Source organism: Phyllobates terribilis, unplaced genomic scaffold (genome assembly GCF_046119375.1).
Source record: "Phyllobates terribilis strain yellow unplaced genomic scaffold, ASM4611937v1 Scaffold_1__5_contigs__length_1240528914, whole genome shotgun sequence".
In the NCBI taxonomy this organism is placed as follows: Eukaryota; Metazoa; Chordata; class Amphibia; order Anura; family Dendrobatidae; genus Phyllobates; species Phyllobates terribilis.
Genome location: NW_027362761.1, coordinates 344,451,008 through 344,468,411, shown reverse-complemented (window position 1 = coordinate 344,468,411; position 17,404 = coordinate 344,451,008). Strand labels below are relative to the sequence as shown.

At 41.8% G+C, this 17,404-nt stretch overlaps 1 protein-coding gene across 1 annotated transcript in view; it reads left to right on the top strand.

The window, feature by feature from the left end:
- TMEM132C (transmembrane protein 132C) overlaps positions 1–17,404 on the top strand; it is a 904,429-nt gene that overhangs the window by 405,851 nt on the left and 481,174 nt on the right. Inside the window, exon 3 of the mRNA XM_073676143.1 lies at positions 12,550–12,696. Coding sequence (XP_073532244.1) covers positions 12,550–12,696 — 147 coding nt within the window. The remainder of the gene's footprint in view (positions 1–12,549; positions 12,697–17,404) is intronic.

Below are 17,404 nucleotides of genomic sequence, written 5' to 3'. Positions count from 1 at the left end.
CAATTCTCCAGTTCAGCCATGAAGGTCAGCTAATAATTGATATGTGCAAATTGAACTTCATAAAATATGAACCCAAACTTATTGAAAGTCTGTATAACTTTATTATTTATATTTTAGATGAGATTTCCTTCTAAAAATGTCATTCTAGAAGTATATTCGAATTAACATCAGTACCTGAAGTTTGTTTTTTTACCTAATGAGATATTGCTATTTTCTATTCAGCAGACATTTTTGTGAAAGTGACAAATTTCGGAGCCACATTTTTGGTCAGCAAATTCTGCAAGTAAATACATGACTAGTATTGTCTCTTTAGCTGAGAAGTGACAACCAATATGGCTGCATGTCCTGTTGTCACTAAAGAAATCATGTCAATTAAGCCTATTAAAGCAGAATACCGAGCCGCTAAACAGGAATATCTCCATCCAGATCCAATACGACGACATGCCGATGTCTCACCATTTTACTTAGCAATTGATTTAACTGAATCAGAAAACCTAAAATAGAAGCTGTTAATTTCAAATACTGTAGGTTGCCACTTTACTAATTGAGGTGACACAAGATCGAATTTAATGTAGCCATATTGCTTCTTATAATGGACTGACATATCCTTTATATCACTTAATGCATTTGGGTGTCCGGGTAACTCACATTATGTTCTGTGCATGTCTGATATCATTCCATAGTAAAAAAAAAAGTTCTTTTTTTTTCTTTTTAAGAATAATTCCATAAAGCATAAGTAAGAAGGAATAGAGGTACAGAGAGATGCATAAAATGCATGTACACTAATGCCAGAAGCCTCACCAACAAAATGGAGGAATTAGAATTAATTTTGTTGGAAACTAATTATGACATGGTAGGGATATCTGAGACGTGGCTGGACAAGAGCCATGACAGTTAATTTACAGGGCTATAGTCTGTTCAGAAATGACCGTACAAACAAGCGAGGGGGGGGGGGTGTATTTATATGTAAAATCATCCTTAAAACCCATCTTGCGGGAGGATATATGTGAATCTAATGGAAATGTAGAGTCCTTGTGGGTGGAGATAAGGGGAGGGGGAAAAAATAATAAATTACTGATAGGGTTTTTTTATAAGTCTCCAAAAATAATGGAAGCGGCGGAGAATATCCTCGTAATGCAAATAGATGAAGCAGCGACTCAAGGAGAAGTCATTATTATGGTGGACTTCAACTACCCTGAAATACATTGGGGGACAGAAACCTGTAGTTCAAGCAAAGGTAATAGGTTTTTGACAACTATGAGAGACAATTACCTTTCACAACTGGTTCAGGACCCAACAAGAAGGGGGGCACTGCTAGACCTAATATTAACCAATAGGCCAGACCGCATATCAAATATATTAGTTGGTGGTCACTTGGGAAATAATGATCACAAAATAATATGTTTGCATGTAACCTTTAATAAGATGTGTAGTAAAGTGGTTACAAGGACACTAAACTTCAGGAAGGCAAATTTCCAACGGTTGAGAGATGATCTTAGTGCAATAAACTGGGACGATATCCTGAGACATAAAGCTACACAAAGCAAATGGGAGACATTTAATAGCATCCTGAATAGGACCTGTGCACAATATATACCCTATGGGAATAAACATGCTATAAATAGGAGGAAACCACTATGGCTAAATAGAGCTGTAAGGGGCGCAATAAGTAACAAAAAGAAAGCATTTAGAGAACTAAAGCAAGTAGGTAGTGATGAGGCATTAAATAAATATAGAAAATTAAATAAATTCTGTAAAAACCAAATCAAGGCAGCAAAGATTGAGGCAGAGAGAATCATTGCCAGAGAAAGTAAAAATAACCCCAAAATATTCTTTAACTACATAAATAGTAAAAAACTAAAAAATGATAGTGTTGGCCCCCTTAAAAATAGTCTGGGTGAAATGGTGGATGAGGATGAGGAAAAAGCCAATATGCTAAATGATTTTTTTTCAACCGTATTTACACAAGAAAATCGCATGACAGAAAACATGATTAGTGATAACAAAAATTCTCCATTAAATGTCACTTGCTTAACCCAGCAGGAAGTACGGCGGCGTCTAAAAATCACTAAAGTTGACAAATCCCCGGGCCCGGATGGGATACACCCGCGAGTACTGCAGGAATTAAGTAACGTCATAGATAGACCATTATTTTTAATCTTTAAAGATTCCATAATAACAGGGTCTGTACCACAGGACTGGCATATAGCAAATGTGGTGCCAATATTCAAAAAGGAGACAAAAACTGAACTTGGAAATTATAGGCCAGTAAGCTTAACCTCTACTGTGGGTAAAATCCTGGAAGGTTTCCTAAGAGATGCTATACTAGAGTATCTGAAGAAGAATAACCTCATGACCCAATGTCAACATGGGTTTACGAGGGACCGTTCCTGTCAAACTAATCTGATCAGTTTTTATGAGGAGGCAAGTTCCGGACTGGACCAAGGAAATGCAGTGGATGTTGTGTATATGGACTTTTCAAAAGCTTTTGATACGGTTCCACACAAAAGGTTGATACATAAAATGAGAACAATGGGGATAGGGGAAAATATATGTATGTGGGTTAAGAATTGGCTCAGTGATAGGAAACAAAGGGTGGTTATTAATAGAGTTGAGCCACCCCCGTAGTGTTCGGGTTCGGTTCGGTTCGTCGAACACCGGGATGTTCGAGGAACTGTTCGTCGAACACCTTAGAACACCGTCGAACACCGTTAAAACCAATGGCAGGCAAACAAAAACACATAGAAAACACCTTCAAAGGTGTCCAAAAGCTGACAAACTGCTCAGAAGACACTCTCTTTAAAAAAGCCAGCCGGCAATTCAGCAGCGGCATACACCGGTACCCGACAATTTAGACAAGAAGGAATAGAGCATCACACATAGATTAGATAGATAGAAACATGTCAGTCACATATATAAGAAGTATAGTGACAATATTGGTTACTGTACTTGTCATTTAGTGTTAAAGGATTTTTTAAAAAAAATATTAGTGTTTTCATGCACCGTCTCTTTAAAAAAGCCGGCCGGCAATTCAGCATCGGTACCCGACAATTTCTAACCGAAAGAATAGAGCATCACACATAGATTAGATGGATAGAAACATGTCAGTCACATTTATAATAAGTACAGTGATAGTGTTGATTACTGTACTTGTCATTTAGTGTTAAAATAAAGGATTTATTAAAAAAAAATTGGCGTGGGGTTCCCCGTAATTTTAGTCTCTAGCGGAGGTTAAGCACATGGCTGGGGCAGATGTTTGAAGCCTGGGAAGGGGGTAATACCCACGGAGCTTCCCAGGCTACTAATATCAGCCCCCAGCTGAATACCTAGCCTTTACTAGCTATTAAAATGGTGGACCCCCAAAAAAATGACGTGGGGTCCCCCCTATTTTAATAGCTAGCAAAGGCTAGGCAGACAGCTTGGGGCTGATATTAATAGCCCAGGAAGGGTGCCATGAATATTGGCCCCCTCCCAGGCTAGAAACACCAGCCGTCAGCTGCCCCAGAAATGGCGCATCCATAGGATGCGCCAATTCTGGCACTTAGCCTCGCTCTTCCCACTGCCCTGTAGTGGTGGCAGTGGGGTAATAGGGTTGGGGTTGATGTCAGCTTATAATGCCAGCTGACATCAAGCCCAGGTTAGTAATGGAGAGGCGTCTATAAGACTCCCCCATTACTAACCCCATAGTCAAAGTTACAAAAAAACACAAACACCCAGAATAAAGTCCTTTAATTGAAATAAAGACACAATTCTTTATTGTTCTAAATTAAACCATACTTACCATCACGCCCATTCCAGCTGAAGCCAACGATCTCCTGCAATAAAAGTAAAATAATAAAGCAACATCATCCTTACCTTTCCATGGTTCCCACGACAGCTTCAGCTCTGCTACATTCACATGACAGTCTGGATCGCAGCAGAACGCTGCCATCCAGCTTACCATGCGGCAGACACTGAGAAGCGCAGGCATGCTTGCGCTCCTCAGTGTCTGGCTGTGACGGCATAAAGATAAGCCGAGGTCATGTCCAATGAACTCAGCTCACCTCATGCACGTCACTGACAGCGTGGGAAAATTCTCCTGCGCATGCGGTGAGTGCAGGAGAATTTTCCCACGCTGTCAGTGACGTGCATGAGGTGAGCTCATGTCCAATGAACTCGGCTCACCTCATGCACTTCTTATATATGTGACTGACATGTTTCTATCTATCTAATCTATGTGTGATGCTCTATTCTTTCTGTTATAAATTGTCGGGTACCGATGCTGAATTGCCGACCGGCTTTTTTAAAGAGACGGTGCATGAAAACACTAATATTTTTTTTTAATAAATCCTTTACACTAAATGACAAGTACAGTAACCAACACTGTCACTGTACTTCTTATATATGTGACTGACATGTTTCTATCTATCTAATCTATGTGTGATACTCTATTCTTTCTGTTCTATATTGTCGGGTACCGGTGTATGCCGCTGCTGAATTGCCGGCTTTTCATGTTTCACTGTGAGCACTGTTCCCATCGATTTGGGCAATCACTGTAATGCAACAACCACCATGGCTGTGGCATTACAGTGAGTGGCAGACAATCCCTGCATGATTGGTGCTCTAAATAGCGCCAGACATGCAGGACACGCTTTTGGTGCACGAACAGTTATCGAACATAACCTCGAACAGCCGAATTTTTTGAAAATCGTTCGCGTTCGTCGAACGACTCGAACACCGCCCAAAACAGCTCGAATTTGAGATTGGTGAACAGTTCTAGTCGAACACCTCTCATCTCTAGTTATTAATGGAAAACACTCAGACTGGGTCTCAGTTAACAGTGGGATACCACAGGGGTCAGTATTGGGCCCCCTTCTTTTTAACATATTTATTAATGACCTTGTAGGGGGCATACAGAGTAATATTTCAATATTTGCAGATGACACTAAACTCTGCAGGGTAATCAATACAGAGGAGGACAATTTTATATTAAAGCAGGATCTATGTAAACTAGAAGCTTGGGCTGATAAATGGCAAATGAGCTTTAATGGGGATAAATATAAGGTAATGCACTTGGGCAGATCAAATAAAATGTATAATTATATGCTTAATTGTAAACCACTGGGCAAAACTGTCACTGGAAAAAGAGCTGGGTGTATTGGTGGACGACAAGCTCACGTTTAGTGGCCAGTGTCAGGCAGCTGCTGCAAAGGCAAATAAAATAATGGGATGCATTAAAAGAGGCATAGATGCTCATGAGGAGAACATAATTTTACCTCTATACAAGTCACTAGTGCGACCACACTTAGAATACTGTGTACAGTTCTGGTCTCCGGTGTATAAGAAAGACATAGCTGAACTAGAGAGGGTGCAGAGAAGAGTGACCAAGGTTATTAGAGGACTGGGGGGTCTGCAATACCAAGACAGGTTATTACACTTGGGGTTATTTACTGTGGAAAAACGAAGGCATAGGGGTGATCTTATTACTATGTAAAAGTATATGAGGGGACAATACAAAGACCTTTCTACTGATCTTTTTACTCAGAAATGAGTAATGACTCTCTTAAGGACAACTTGTCACTATGTCAGAAGTGGCCAGTTGTTGCTCATTTTATTCTGGCTTGCTCCCCTAAGTATTCAGATGGGCTTTTTTTTAAATATACCATACGGAGCCAGAAATATTGGCCTTTTTATTTATTGCTAATTTTTATGGTCTTTATCAAAGAGGTGTGGCTTGTATAATTATTTGGAGGTGTGTCTTTAGACTGATCTGCATAACTGCTCTGTGAGCCTCGCCCCCTTGATAAAGATCATAAAAATGATCACTAAAAATAAAGGCCCTTATCTCTGGATCCATATGGTGGATTTGAAAAAAAATAAAAACAGATTACTCAGTGGAACAGCAGGAATAAAATAAGAGCAAAAACTGGTCACTTTGTCTTGGTGACAGGTCCTCCTTAAAGAGGATGAATGAGATTAAGAAAAGACATTGCTGCTTTTTCCCAGAAACAGAGCCACAGGAACTAGCACAAGTAACAACTTGGCAATTTAAAGTTATTAACAAACTCAGTAGATCCTAAAAAACAAACAGGGCACCCAAGGGAATCCTTTCCTGCCAGCTGAAAATAAACTATTTTTTTTCAATATCTTCCATACTATTTGCAGAATATACACTCATGGATATAGATGTTACTAGCGAGCCATGTAAAGTGCAGCTCCTGGAAAACGTTTCACAGGGCCTCCCAATTATCACATTACTTATAATACTGGTCTCCTTATATAGAGCAGAGGCATAGTTTGTGCCCCCTCAGGCTCCGAGTGTGTCTGGAAGTTATACCTTGTGTCCAGCTTCCTGATAGGATTTCATAGTTATAAAATTGCATCTGATGCCAATATAACAAGGAATGCCTGTTTATGCACCAGATGTATTCTTCAAAAGAAGCAACATTTTACAATAGTAACCCTTTAGCTACGAAGCCTAGGTTAGTATTATGGTCTGAAGGAATTATTTTGTTTCTGTATTCCGAGAGTGTATTTTTTTTATTTTTTCATCTGCATAGCTGCATGACGGGTTTTTTTGTGATAAATTGTATTTAACAAGTTTGTGTTTTGTAATTTTACCATGTGCGGATGGTGCTAGGCCACAGCCTGTAATGTGAGCTAAGGTAGAGGGAAAAGATGTGTAAGTAGAAGGGAACAGGAAGAGTACCACTCAACAGTGTGATCCACCAGCAAGAAAGGCAAACACAATTCTGGGTTGTATTAATAGAAGCATACAGTCTCGATCACGTGAAGTCATTATCCCCCTTTACTCCTCTTTGGTCAGACCTCGTCTGGAATACTGTGTCCAGTTCTGGGCCCCACATCTTAAAACAGACATGAAGAAACTGGAGCGAGTTCAGAGAAGAGCGACCAGAATGGTGACCGGTCTGCAAACCATGTCCTACGAAGAACAGTAAAAGGATCTGGGAATGTTTAGCAAAAGACCGAGAGGAGACTTAATAGCTGTCTACAAATATCTCAAGGCCTGTTACAGTGGGATCAGCTTTGTTCTCATTTGCACAAAGAAAGACTAGAACCAATGGGATGAATGGGAGAAGATACAGATTAGATATTATAGAAAACTTTTTGACAGTGAGGATGATCAATGAGTGGAACAGGCTGCCACGAGAGGTGGTGAGTTCCCCTTCAATGGAAGTCTTCATACAGAGGCTGGACAGACATCTGTCTGAGATGATTTAGTGAATCCTGCATTGAGCAGGGGGTTGGACACGATGACCCTGGAGGTCCCCTCCAACTCTACCTTTCTATGATTCTATTATTATATGATTCCAGTCTGGAGTTGTGTCCCTTCTGATAAAGACTCATCCAGGCAATAGGACAGAGGAAACTCAGAGGAAACCTCCTTTCCAGGTGGTTTCTGCTGCTTCTGAGAGACTTAACAATTCTTCCAGGAGTCCAGTATCCCCTTTTCTGAGAGTCTTCTGTACATTCCTAGAGAATTGGCAAATAAATCATAAAGGACATAGTCAAATATATAAAGAAATGTTCCTAATGCTTGTTCCTATAATATTACCACACAGGTTATTTCTTCAGATAGAGAAGAACACAGATTATGAAAGTAGCATTTGGTGTATAGGTCAGGGGTTTATACCTATAATAGGTGTATTCGGTGTTATGGCAGCCAATAACATTGAGCTCAAAAGGAACCTGACACCCGATCCACGGGCAGCATGTATCAGGTACTGGCTGTATTATTTCAGCTATATTTACTTGACTGTGAAATGCTGTGGCATTTCAGAGAGAAACATATTTTAAATGCTGCCAGAGACTGAACTGCACGGGAGACTAGTCGGATAGGCGGGAGCCCAAAGGGTCTCTCCATGCATGCGTGTATTGGGAGAGATCTGTCAGTCATTGGTAGATTGTGGGGGGGAAGCATGCGGACGACCTGTCTGTCCAACGAGTTTCCCATTCTGCAGCATTTCAGAGTCCAACATACCTGGCTAAAATCATACAATCAGTTCTTGTGGAGAAGAATGTATCAGCTGTCAAGTTCCCTTTAAAGGAAAGCACAAAGGGTCCCTCTGTCCCATATGAGGAGGCCGGCATTATAGATGACATCTGGTGGTTAAGGATCCCTTTTACTAATTAAACAGTAGGATCCTGGCCTCATGTGCAGACATTGACAAAGTCATGATGAGTCCTTATGAGCTCTTCATTCTCAGATCAAATGTGAGTAAATGTTTTGGAGAGCAGGAGATGTAGCAAACACATGATTGCATTTTAATGAAAGTTCTAAGTTCAGATTCAATAGCACATCATTCTGTGTAATGTTAAAGGGAATCTGTCACCAGGTTATTGCGACCTAACCTAAGAGGAGCATACTGTAGAAACAGAGACCCTGATTCCAGCAATGTGTCACTTACTGGGCTGCTTGCTGTAGTTTCAATAAAATCACTCTTTGTCAACTGGAGATTATCACTAGAGGACTAGTAAACCTGCTGCCTAGTAGTCCTGCACATTTATGGGCTCTGTATAACCCCACCCCCACCCCTGATTGGCAGCTTTCTGCCTATACACAGTGTACATAGAAAGCGACCAATCAGTGATGTGGCCGGGATTATACAGAGCTCAGCATTCAGAGATCTGCAGCAGATAAAACAGTGATTTTATCAAAACTTCAGCAAGCAGCCCAGTAAGTTATACATCACTGGAATCAGGGTCTCAGATGGGCAATCCTCTCAAATAGGGTAGCAAAAACCCGGTGACTGATTCCCTTTAAGTAAATCACACATCCAGAACCTTCATTTCACAATAGGTAGCTATGACAGCTGTTAGCCATGAATAATGGACTGTCAATGGACAGTTCTTTAACAATTGCATTACTTCTTTATTATCCATGTGAGTAGGTGGGTAAAACGTGAGCTCGCAAAATAAATATTACTCTTTCATATAAAAGAAAAATTAGCTATGCTCGCAGTGACTGAATGAGCTGTTGTATCCTTAGCAATGATCACTTGTTCACATTACTATGTATAAAGCTGAATTATACAGAGGAGAAGGTCAAGCATTTAGCCCTTCTGCTGTTTTCAGTGCATCTATGTAAATACCTAGAATTTGCATTGTTTTCCATACACTGCTGTTCACCAAAGGCTATCCCAATGATTCTGTCTGCTCAGAGCAAATAGTTAATATGTATGTGCTTGGCCAAGTGCAGTCAGAGAAGCAATGTAGTGTCTACACATCCGGGGAGATAAAGTTTAATGCACATCACGCTCACTTGTATAGCATATTTATTATTTTGAATGCCTTTTGTTCCATCATATTACATGATATGTATACTGAATGCTATCATAAATGAATGAATAGACAGATTTCACTGGAAAATTCATCTTTAAAAGAATAGACAGATAGATAGACGGACAGATAGGCAGAGAGGGGCAGGTGAATCCCACAATGGGCCGGCCAATCCACCCACACAAGAAGTGCAATTAGTGATCTACATACAGAGGCATTATGATGCATCTCATCATTCATTTAACAAACTGCCCATTTTGTTAACATTACATAGATACATTAACTGACTTGGCATAAAGGAGAGGTGGCATACCATCCAGCTACCTCCCTCTCTGTGCGCTATCTTCTTGACATTGCTGCAGAGGCCCTTTCCCCTCCAATCATGTTACATCTTGCTGTTGGTTAGCTTGCCGTTGGGCGTGCTCAAAGAGCTAAGTGTGCTCCCAGTCAAAGGCACGGGCCAGGCATCATGCTACTAAGAGGGATCCCAGGACAGAAACAACGTGAGACAAGGGCAAGGCTGCAGGCTAACACTGTTAATAAGGTGTCCCCTCTACTTCTAGATGATTGAAACTTTTTGATCTATGAGAAATTGTCCTTCTCAGCATGCTTTGACAGTTGCAGAACTTCAGGACCTTTTGGGAGTTGTAATTTTTTACAAAAGTTTACATATCTACGGGATAGGTGATAACTTTCTAATCGTTGGAGATCTGATGGCAAGGACCCCCATTATCCTGAGAACTGGGCCCTTAAGAGTGCCGTGTGAATGAAGCAGTGGTTGATCATGTTCACAGATGCTCCACTCTTATAAGACCATTAGAGATATCCGGGCACTGCACTTAGCTGGTCTTCAATATTCCCATTAAGAATGAATGGAACTTCATTGCGCCTGATCGAGCTCTGCTCCTTTCACACAGGGCTCCTGGTTCTTGGGATCGTTGGGGGTGCCAGTTGTCAAACCCCCAGTGATTGGGGGGTTTGTGACTGCAGACTTATGTATCCCCCCAGCACATGCACTATGGGCTGCAGGGATTCGCCAGTTTCTGAGCTGGGAAAGACAGGTACGTATGTGTTATGTATACTCCCGGCCAGAACCCAACTAGTAATGCAGCCATCCCGTAGGCGCGGCCTCACTCCATACAAGTGTGTGGAAGCGAGGCCGCATCCACTAGTCGGGTTCTGGCCGGGAGTATTCATAACGCATACGTACCTGTCGTTCCCATCTCATAAACCAGTGAATCCCCGCAGGGCACAATGCCTGCGCTGGGGGGATTCATAATTCTGCAGTCACATAGAGCAGTGGTCCCCAACCTTTTTTGCACCAGGGACCGGCTTGAAGCAAGATCATTTTTCCATGGCCCAGCAAGGAGGGGGTGGGGTGGGCGGGGCTTTGGCCATATGAGGGCGGGGTAATGGAGGGATTTGGAGTTTAGTGCATACTTATCATATAGTGTAGACCAGGTCCCCGCCAGGAGCTATGCCAGGAGCCCCACATAATGTGCTGTGCCAGGAGCCGCATCACTGAGGCCCCATCACGCCCTGCAGCAGGACAGGGCAGCTGTCCTGACAGCTGCTGTTCAGCTGCATTTACTTCATCCCAGGGGCGGACACAGACTGTAGTGGGCCCCTGTGCAAGAAATTTTTGGGGGCCCCCCCCGCCCTTCATAAGGCAACAAAGTTATGGAAACATCACCCCCCCATGTGCAGCTCACCCCCGTGCATCTCTCATCCCCCTCCGTGCATCTCTCATCCCCCTCCGTGCATCTCTCATCCACCCCCCATGCATCTCTCATCCCCTCCGTGCATCTCTCATCCCCCCCGTGCATCTCTCACCCCCCCGTGCATCTCTCATCCACCCCCCGTGCATCTCTCATCCCCCCGTGCATCTCTCATCCCCCCCGTGCATCTCTCACCCCCCCGTGCATCTCTCATCCACCCCCCGTGCATCTCTCATCCCCCCCGTGCATCTCTCACCCCCCCGTGCATCTCTCACCCCCCGTGCATCTCTCATCTCTCCCCTCCCTCCCATGTGCATCTCTCATCTCTCCCCTCCCCCCATGTGCATCTCTCATCTCTCCCCTCCCCCCATGTGCATCTCTCATCTCTCCCCTCCCCCCATGTGGATCTCTCATCTCTCCCCTCCCCCATGTGCATCTCTCATCTCTCCCCTCCCCCCCATGTGGATCTCTCATCTCTCCCCTCCCCCATGTGCATCTCTCATCTCTCCCCTCCCCCCCATGTGGATCTCTCATCTCTCCCCTCCCCCCATGTGCATCTCCCATTCCCCCCACTCCTAGTTAATTGTATTTAAAAAAAAATAAAACTTGTTATACTTACCCCCATGCGATCCCTGCAGAATCCTGGCGCTCGTCCAAATCGCTGACACCAGGTTCTCCTGACTTCCGGCCATGTGACGGCGCCGTCACATGACCGGAAGTCAGGGGAATCATGAAGGTGCTGCCGCAGCAGCGCAGCGCTAAGATGTCCCGGACCCGGCGCTTAGCATGCGGCCGGGGGCCCCATGAGGAGAGAGACGCACAAGAGGGGGGCTCCGAGGGGGCTCCTACCGGCCGGGCCCCATACTGGAGTCAGGGCAGTCATGCCCTGATGGCGGCCCTGCTGGAGGCTGGAGGGGCCCCCTCTCCCCGCGGACCGGCTGAAAAACCCCAACGGCCCGGTCCTGGTCCGCGGACCGGTGGTTGGGGACCTCTGACATAGAGTAACAACAGACTTATCAATTTAGATCAGACAATCCATTTAAGGGTGAGTTTAAATATAGTATAATTGCAATACAGCCAAAAACAGCATTGATTTTTTCATGATTTTACTACAAAATGGCTAGCTGTTTTTCAAACTGTTAATTGGATTAAACTGCTATTTACTCACATCCTCAAGAGTCAGGTAGTCTCTATAGCATTTCAAAATCTGGAAAATCGTTAAAAAAAAACAATAAAAAACACCAAAACAATTGACAATGAAATATAAAGGATACACTTGATAAGATCATGTATACTAATTGGAAATAGACAGGGAAGTCTTGAATTCCAAGATGATATTTCATATATACAGTTTCCAAAATACCACGTATTTGAATCATTTTATTGATTCTTAACTTTTTTTTTTCACATAAATCTTGGGTCTTCAAGATAATAAAACAGCAGAAAATTTTCCACATTATTGTTTCTTTCATGATAAATATTAATTTAGGAGAAATTGTGTTTCAAGTAGGTCTAGAATAAACTCATTCATTTTATTTATTCTTCCATACAGGGCCAAGGTAAAGAAAGGGGTCAACATACTAAATGTGAAGATTAGTGACCCAAAACAGTGGGATGTTAAGCAAGACCTAGGCAACGGTGGCAAACATTCGACTACAACAGTTACGTGTCAGAGAATTGGACCTAATCCTCGTAATAGGTATGTTGCCCTTTTTCGGTTTAAAATGCTTTATAGGTTCTTAATATATGATTTTAGTTGATGGATATGTGTTCATGTGATACAAAGTGTTAAAGGGAACCTGTCAGTCAGTGGTAGGGACACGGTTATAGCCTCCGCTCACTGTGTTATGAACGGTGACTGAAGCCACACTGGCCCACCCCTATGACTGAAATCTCAAGACTGCCAGGAGGAATAAAGTTATTTTCCTCCTGGCAGCGGGGCTCTCATTGTTGGCGCCGGGCAGCTTCCAAAAGCAATTAGCCTGCAGATTAACTCAATATCTGCAGGTTAATAGTGTTTTTTACATGACAGGTTCCCTTGAAATCCCCTGCATGGATAAAAAGTTACCTACAGCCACCAGTAGAGGGCATGTAGGAGCGAAATCCCTACCGCTTATACATTGAACTCAATGATAAAACTGTTTCTCCCAATGGTGGGACTGCAGGTAGAAAGTTTTCTGACCAAGGAGTGACACGCGTGGTGTTGCTTGCGTAGGTTTTGTCCCACCATTGCCAGTGGTAATTAAGGATAGTAGTTCATTGTTGGATATACTACATACTATTTATGGGTTTCCGTTGCCCTTCTTCCTATGGTCTTTTCATTTCATCTGTGTTTTTATTTGTATTTTTTCATTATTGACCACTTTATTGTAGGATATTTATATGGCTGGAATTAAGCTTGTGATTTTCAACATTGTATTTTTTGAGTTGCTTTTAGGAACCTTTTTCTATTGTCCTGGTGGATTTCGCCCATCTATTTGATATATTGACAATTATTTTATTATGAATTTGGAATTTTGTATATATTTGCCAATAAAGAGTGAATAATATTTCATACTGTGTATACATAATTTTAGGGGGGCTTATTTGTATTAGGTTGGTTGTCGGTCATAGTAAAAACTGTTTTGGTGCATTATAGATTTACATATAGATATGCTTACTACACAATCTACAGAGCCAGTTAGAAGACTTTAAAGGGATTGACTGGTTTTAAAGTACAAGTCTGTGTGACTGCAGACTTGTAGTGCTATGAGGATTCTCCAGTGCGAGCACCGGTAGCGGGCAATCATGTGACTGCAAATACAAATATGCTATATGCCTACTCTTGGCCACATTACGACTAGACAAGTTCTGGACACCTGTATTGAGCAAAGCTGCACCCATCTAGGCCAAATGTGGCTATGGAGTGACTGCAAAGTAACTTGTAATTTAAGACCATACAACTCCTTTAAGGCTTAAAGCACCACTCCAGCATTTTTTTTTAAAACTGCTGTAGTGGTGCTTTAAGCGTATGTCCTCTGCCCCCGGTCACTCACCCACCAGCGTCTTCACAGTTTTTGGGTGCCGGTCCAGTCCCACTGTGCCATCTTGTGAGCGCAGCTTCGGAGTGGCTGGAATTCATAAACTACGTCACAAGCTCTCAATACAAGTCTATGAGGCCAGAACGAGGCTCTCGTAGACTTACATTGATTATTGACCTCTTGCTCGCTCCATGAAACACTGGAGCACCCTGCAAGTTACAAACTGCAAGAGACGGACCGGGGTGACGGCGAAAACAGATGAAAATGCCGGAAGGTGGGTATAAGAAAGGGGCAAGGGTCTTGGAGTTTAAGCACCACTCCAGCGCTGAAAGAAAAAAATACCCTGGAGGGGTGCTTTAAGACAGAAATAGCATTGTAGAGAAAATTAACTGTCATAATGTATCCAAGCTGGCAAGTGCGTCGAGGGTGGTCACTCTCCTCAGCATAACCTAGACCAGGAATGCCCACTCAGCCTTGGTTGATAAGTTCCAGGAACAGCATTTCATACAAATTTGTTTAGAGAGGCTTCCAAACATAGATTTGCTTAGGTTGGTGGTGGTCATGGGCGCTTCAAATACAATTCTTGAATCTATAAAATTGGGGAAAACATATTCAGCGTCTGCATGAAGAGTAAATATACATATTTTTTTAAACTGCTGTTTTTCTTGGCTTATGTTTCCTCCATACATTTTGCCTGAACACTAAAGACAAATAACACAAATCTGAAAAAGCCTCCACATAAATATGTGTGCATTAATAAAAATACAACACAACTTGGAGATGGTAGCGCCATGATCTGAAAACCGAGAACTTCTTTTACTGCTTAGGACTGAACTATCCTCCAGAATAAAAGAAAATATGCTCTCTAGTGCCACCTGTAGGAGGCAGCCCTGTATACACCCATCTTTAGACCGCTGCGTTTCACATTAGTAGAGAGAAGAGTTCTGTTTGGCCTTTTTGGATGCTGTGTTACCTTTTAGAAGAGATCCAGGTCACAGGGAATCTGCAGGGAATTGTCCTATGGCACTAAGCTATTTCTCAGCTGAAAGATGCAGTAGTGTAAGATCCCAGAGTTATCCAGTCTAAAAATTAATATAAAAACATTACAAGAAAATAGAAAAATGAGATCTGTAAAGCACAACTATTCACAAGCATTCAGATTTGCCTATATCTGATTATAATCTGCACTACAGATATAGCAGTTGTCAAAGCAACCTCTGTGATTCTACGCTACTAGCGCAAAGTGCCCAATGGTGTTAGCGCTTCTGTATACACTACTGTTTAAATATTGAAGATAAACATGAATATATTAAATATTAAATGTTTATTAATACAATAAAGATAAAAAAATAAACAAGGATACTTCATAAAGGGACACAAGGTAAATTGGACATAACCATGATAATAATAAGCCCAAACAGCATAGTAAAATATATAATAGGGAAAAGAGGCTATACTACTAAAGATACATAGTCCACTATTTCCCTATATAAAGTGAAACCTGTTACACTTTTAGCCCTATAAGTATAATACATCTCACTCCTCCGGAAGAAGCTGGGCGAAACGCGTCCAGATATAGGGACACAGTGCCAGACACATTGCATACAGCAGCACTTCTATGTTAGAAGTATGGTAATCTTTTTTTAGGTTATAGGAAGTTTCGCCCCCAGCAGTTCGCCCCCAGCAATTTGCCCCCAGCAGTTTGCCCACATCAGTTCGCCCCCAGGTACATTTCGCCCCCACACATTTCGCCCCTATCATTTCGCCCCCAGGAAGATTCGCCCCCGCACATTTCGCCCCCGCATGTTTTGCCCTTGGACCGGGGCGAACTGGGGTCGATATGTGCGGGGGCGAAATGTGCGGGGCCAAAACATCCTGGGGGCCAAATGCTGGGGACGAAATGTGCGGGAGCGAAATGTACCCGGGGCGAATTGCTGGGGGCGAACTGCTGGGGGTGAAACATCCAATTCCCCTTTTTTATACCACTAATGTGAGCTATATTATACTTATAGGGCTAAATGTGCAGCACTTTATATAGGTAAATAGTGGACTATATATCTTTAGTAGTATTGCCTCTTTTCCCTATTATATATTTTACTATGTTGTTTAGGCCTATTATGATCAGGGGTATGTCCCATTTACATTGTCTCCCTTTATGAGGTATCCTTGATACTTTTTTACAAATATATTTTTATTATCTTTATTGGATCAATAAATAAACATTTAATATTTGATCTATTCATTGTTCTCTTTTTTTTTCATTCTGAAACCTTAATTGTGGCATCCGGGTGGTTTTATCAATATGTCATATTAAAGTGCTGTGAAGAAAGTTAGTTCTTTATAACGACATATCTTTTGTGCTGATATATTAGTTTTTAAATGTAAAGTGTGTTACCGTCCACTCGGAGAAAATAGCATAGGCGTTAGTTGGCATTTCCTACATCTGTTCAAAAATAACATGCTGCCATTTACTACCTTACCCTAATATGAGCCTATTTCCATAAACCCTCACATATTTAACCTTCGTTTCCAATTTTTTGGCATAACCGGAAAGTTACATCCAGTATTGTTAATGCGAATGCTGTACTTTGCATGGCATATAATTAATTTTCAATGTTTAGCTCTTTACAGTAGGCTTCCCGGGCCTCTGTAGGTATTGAATTAACTTAGAGCGGTGAACAAAGACCACACTGTATCCTTGCAAGCCCAATATAAGACTCTCAGGTTTTATTACTACTGTAATTTCGTTTTAAAGGAAGTAACATGATTCCTATAATAGAGTGGAGGTTAATATATTTCACAATACATCAAGGAGCAGAATGGCTTCTTAAGTGTAAAACCTGCCCAACTGGATAGAAATAATGGGTTTGCTCATTAAAGTCATACGCTGTGGCCCTTTAAGAGATTTTGTTATCGTTTTATGAAGCCTTTCCGAAAAATAAAAATTATTATTATTTTTTTATTTTATACACCGTTAATTTGTTTCATGCTTAACGGTAGTACTTCTTACGGAGAGTCATGGATATCGGAGCACTCGTATATTTCCGGAGTATGTGAACAATACTGGTATTATGGCACTCGAGAGCTGATTTTCATACTGAGAGCATAGCCCCAGGAGATAAAATGTAATGTTCCCTACTTTTTCCATAACAGATATAGAAGAGTACAATCACAGCTCAATTTACATAATGTCTAATTAACCCATGAAAAATGGTAAGCACTGATTATGCAAATGAGAGCTAATGTCCTAATTACCATCAACTGTATTAGCCTATGTAAATGGTTCTGTTATTTTTATTAAGTAAAATCGAGATTGTGTTTCATGTTGTTTTATTTATTGAATTAGGGAAGGATTAGGCCTGCCAGGATAGTCTATATAAAGCGCCC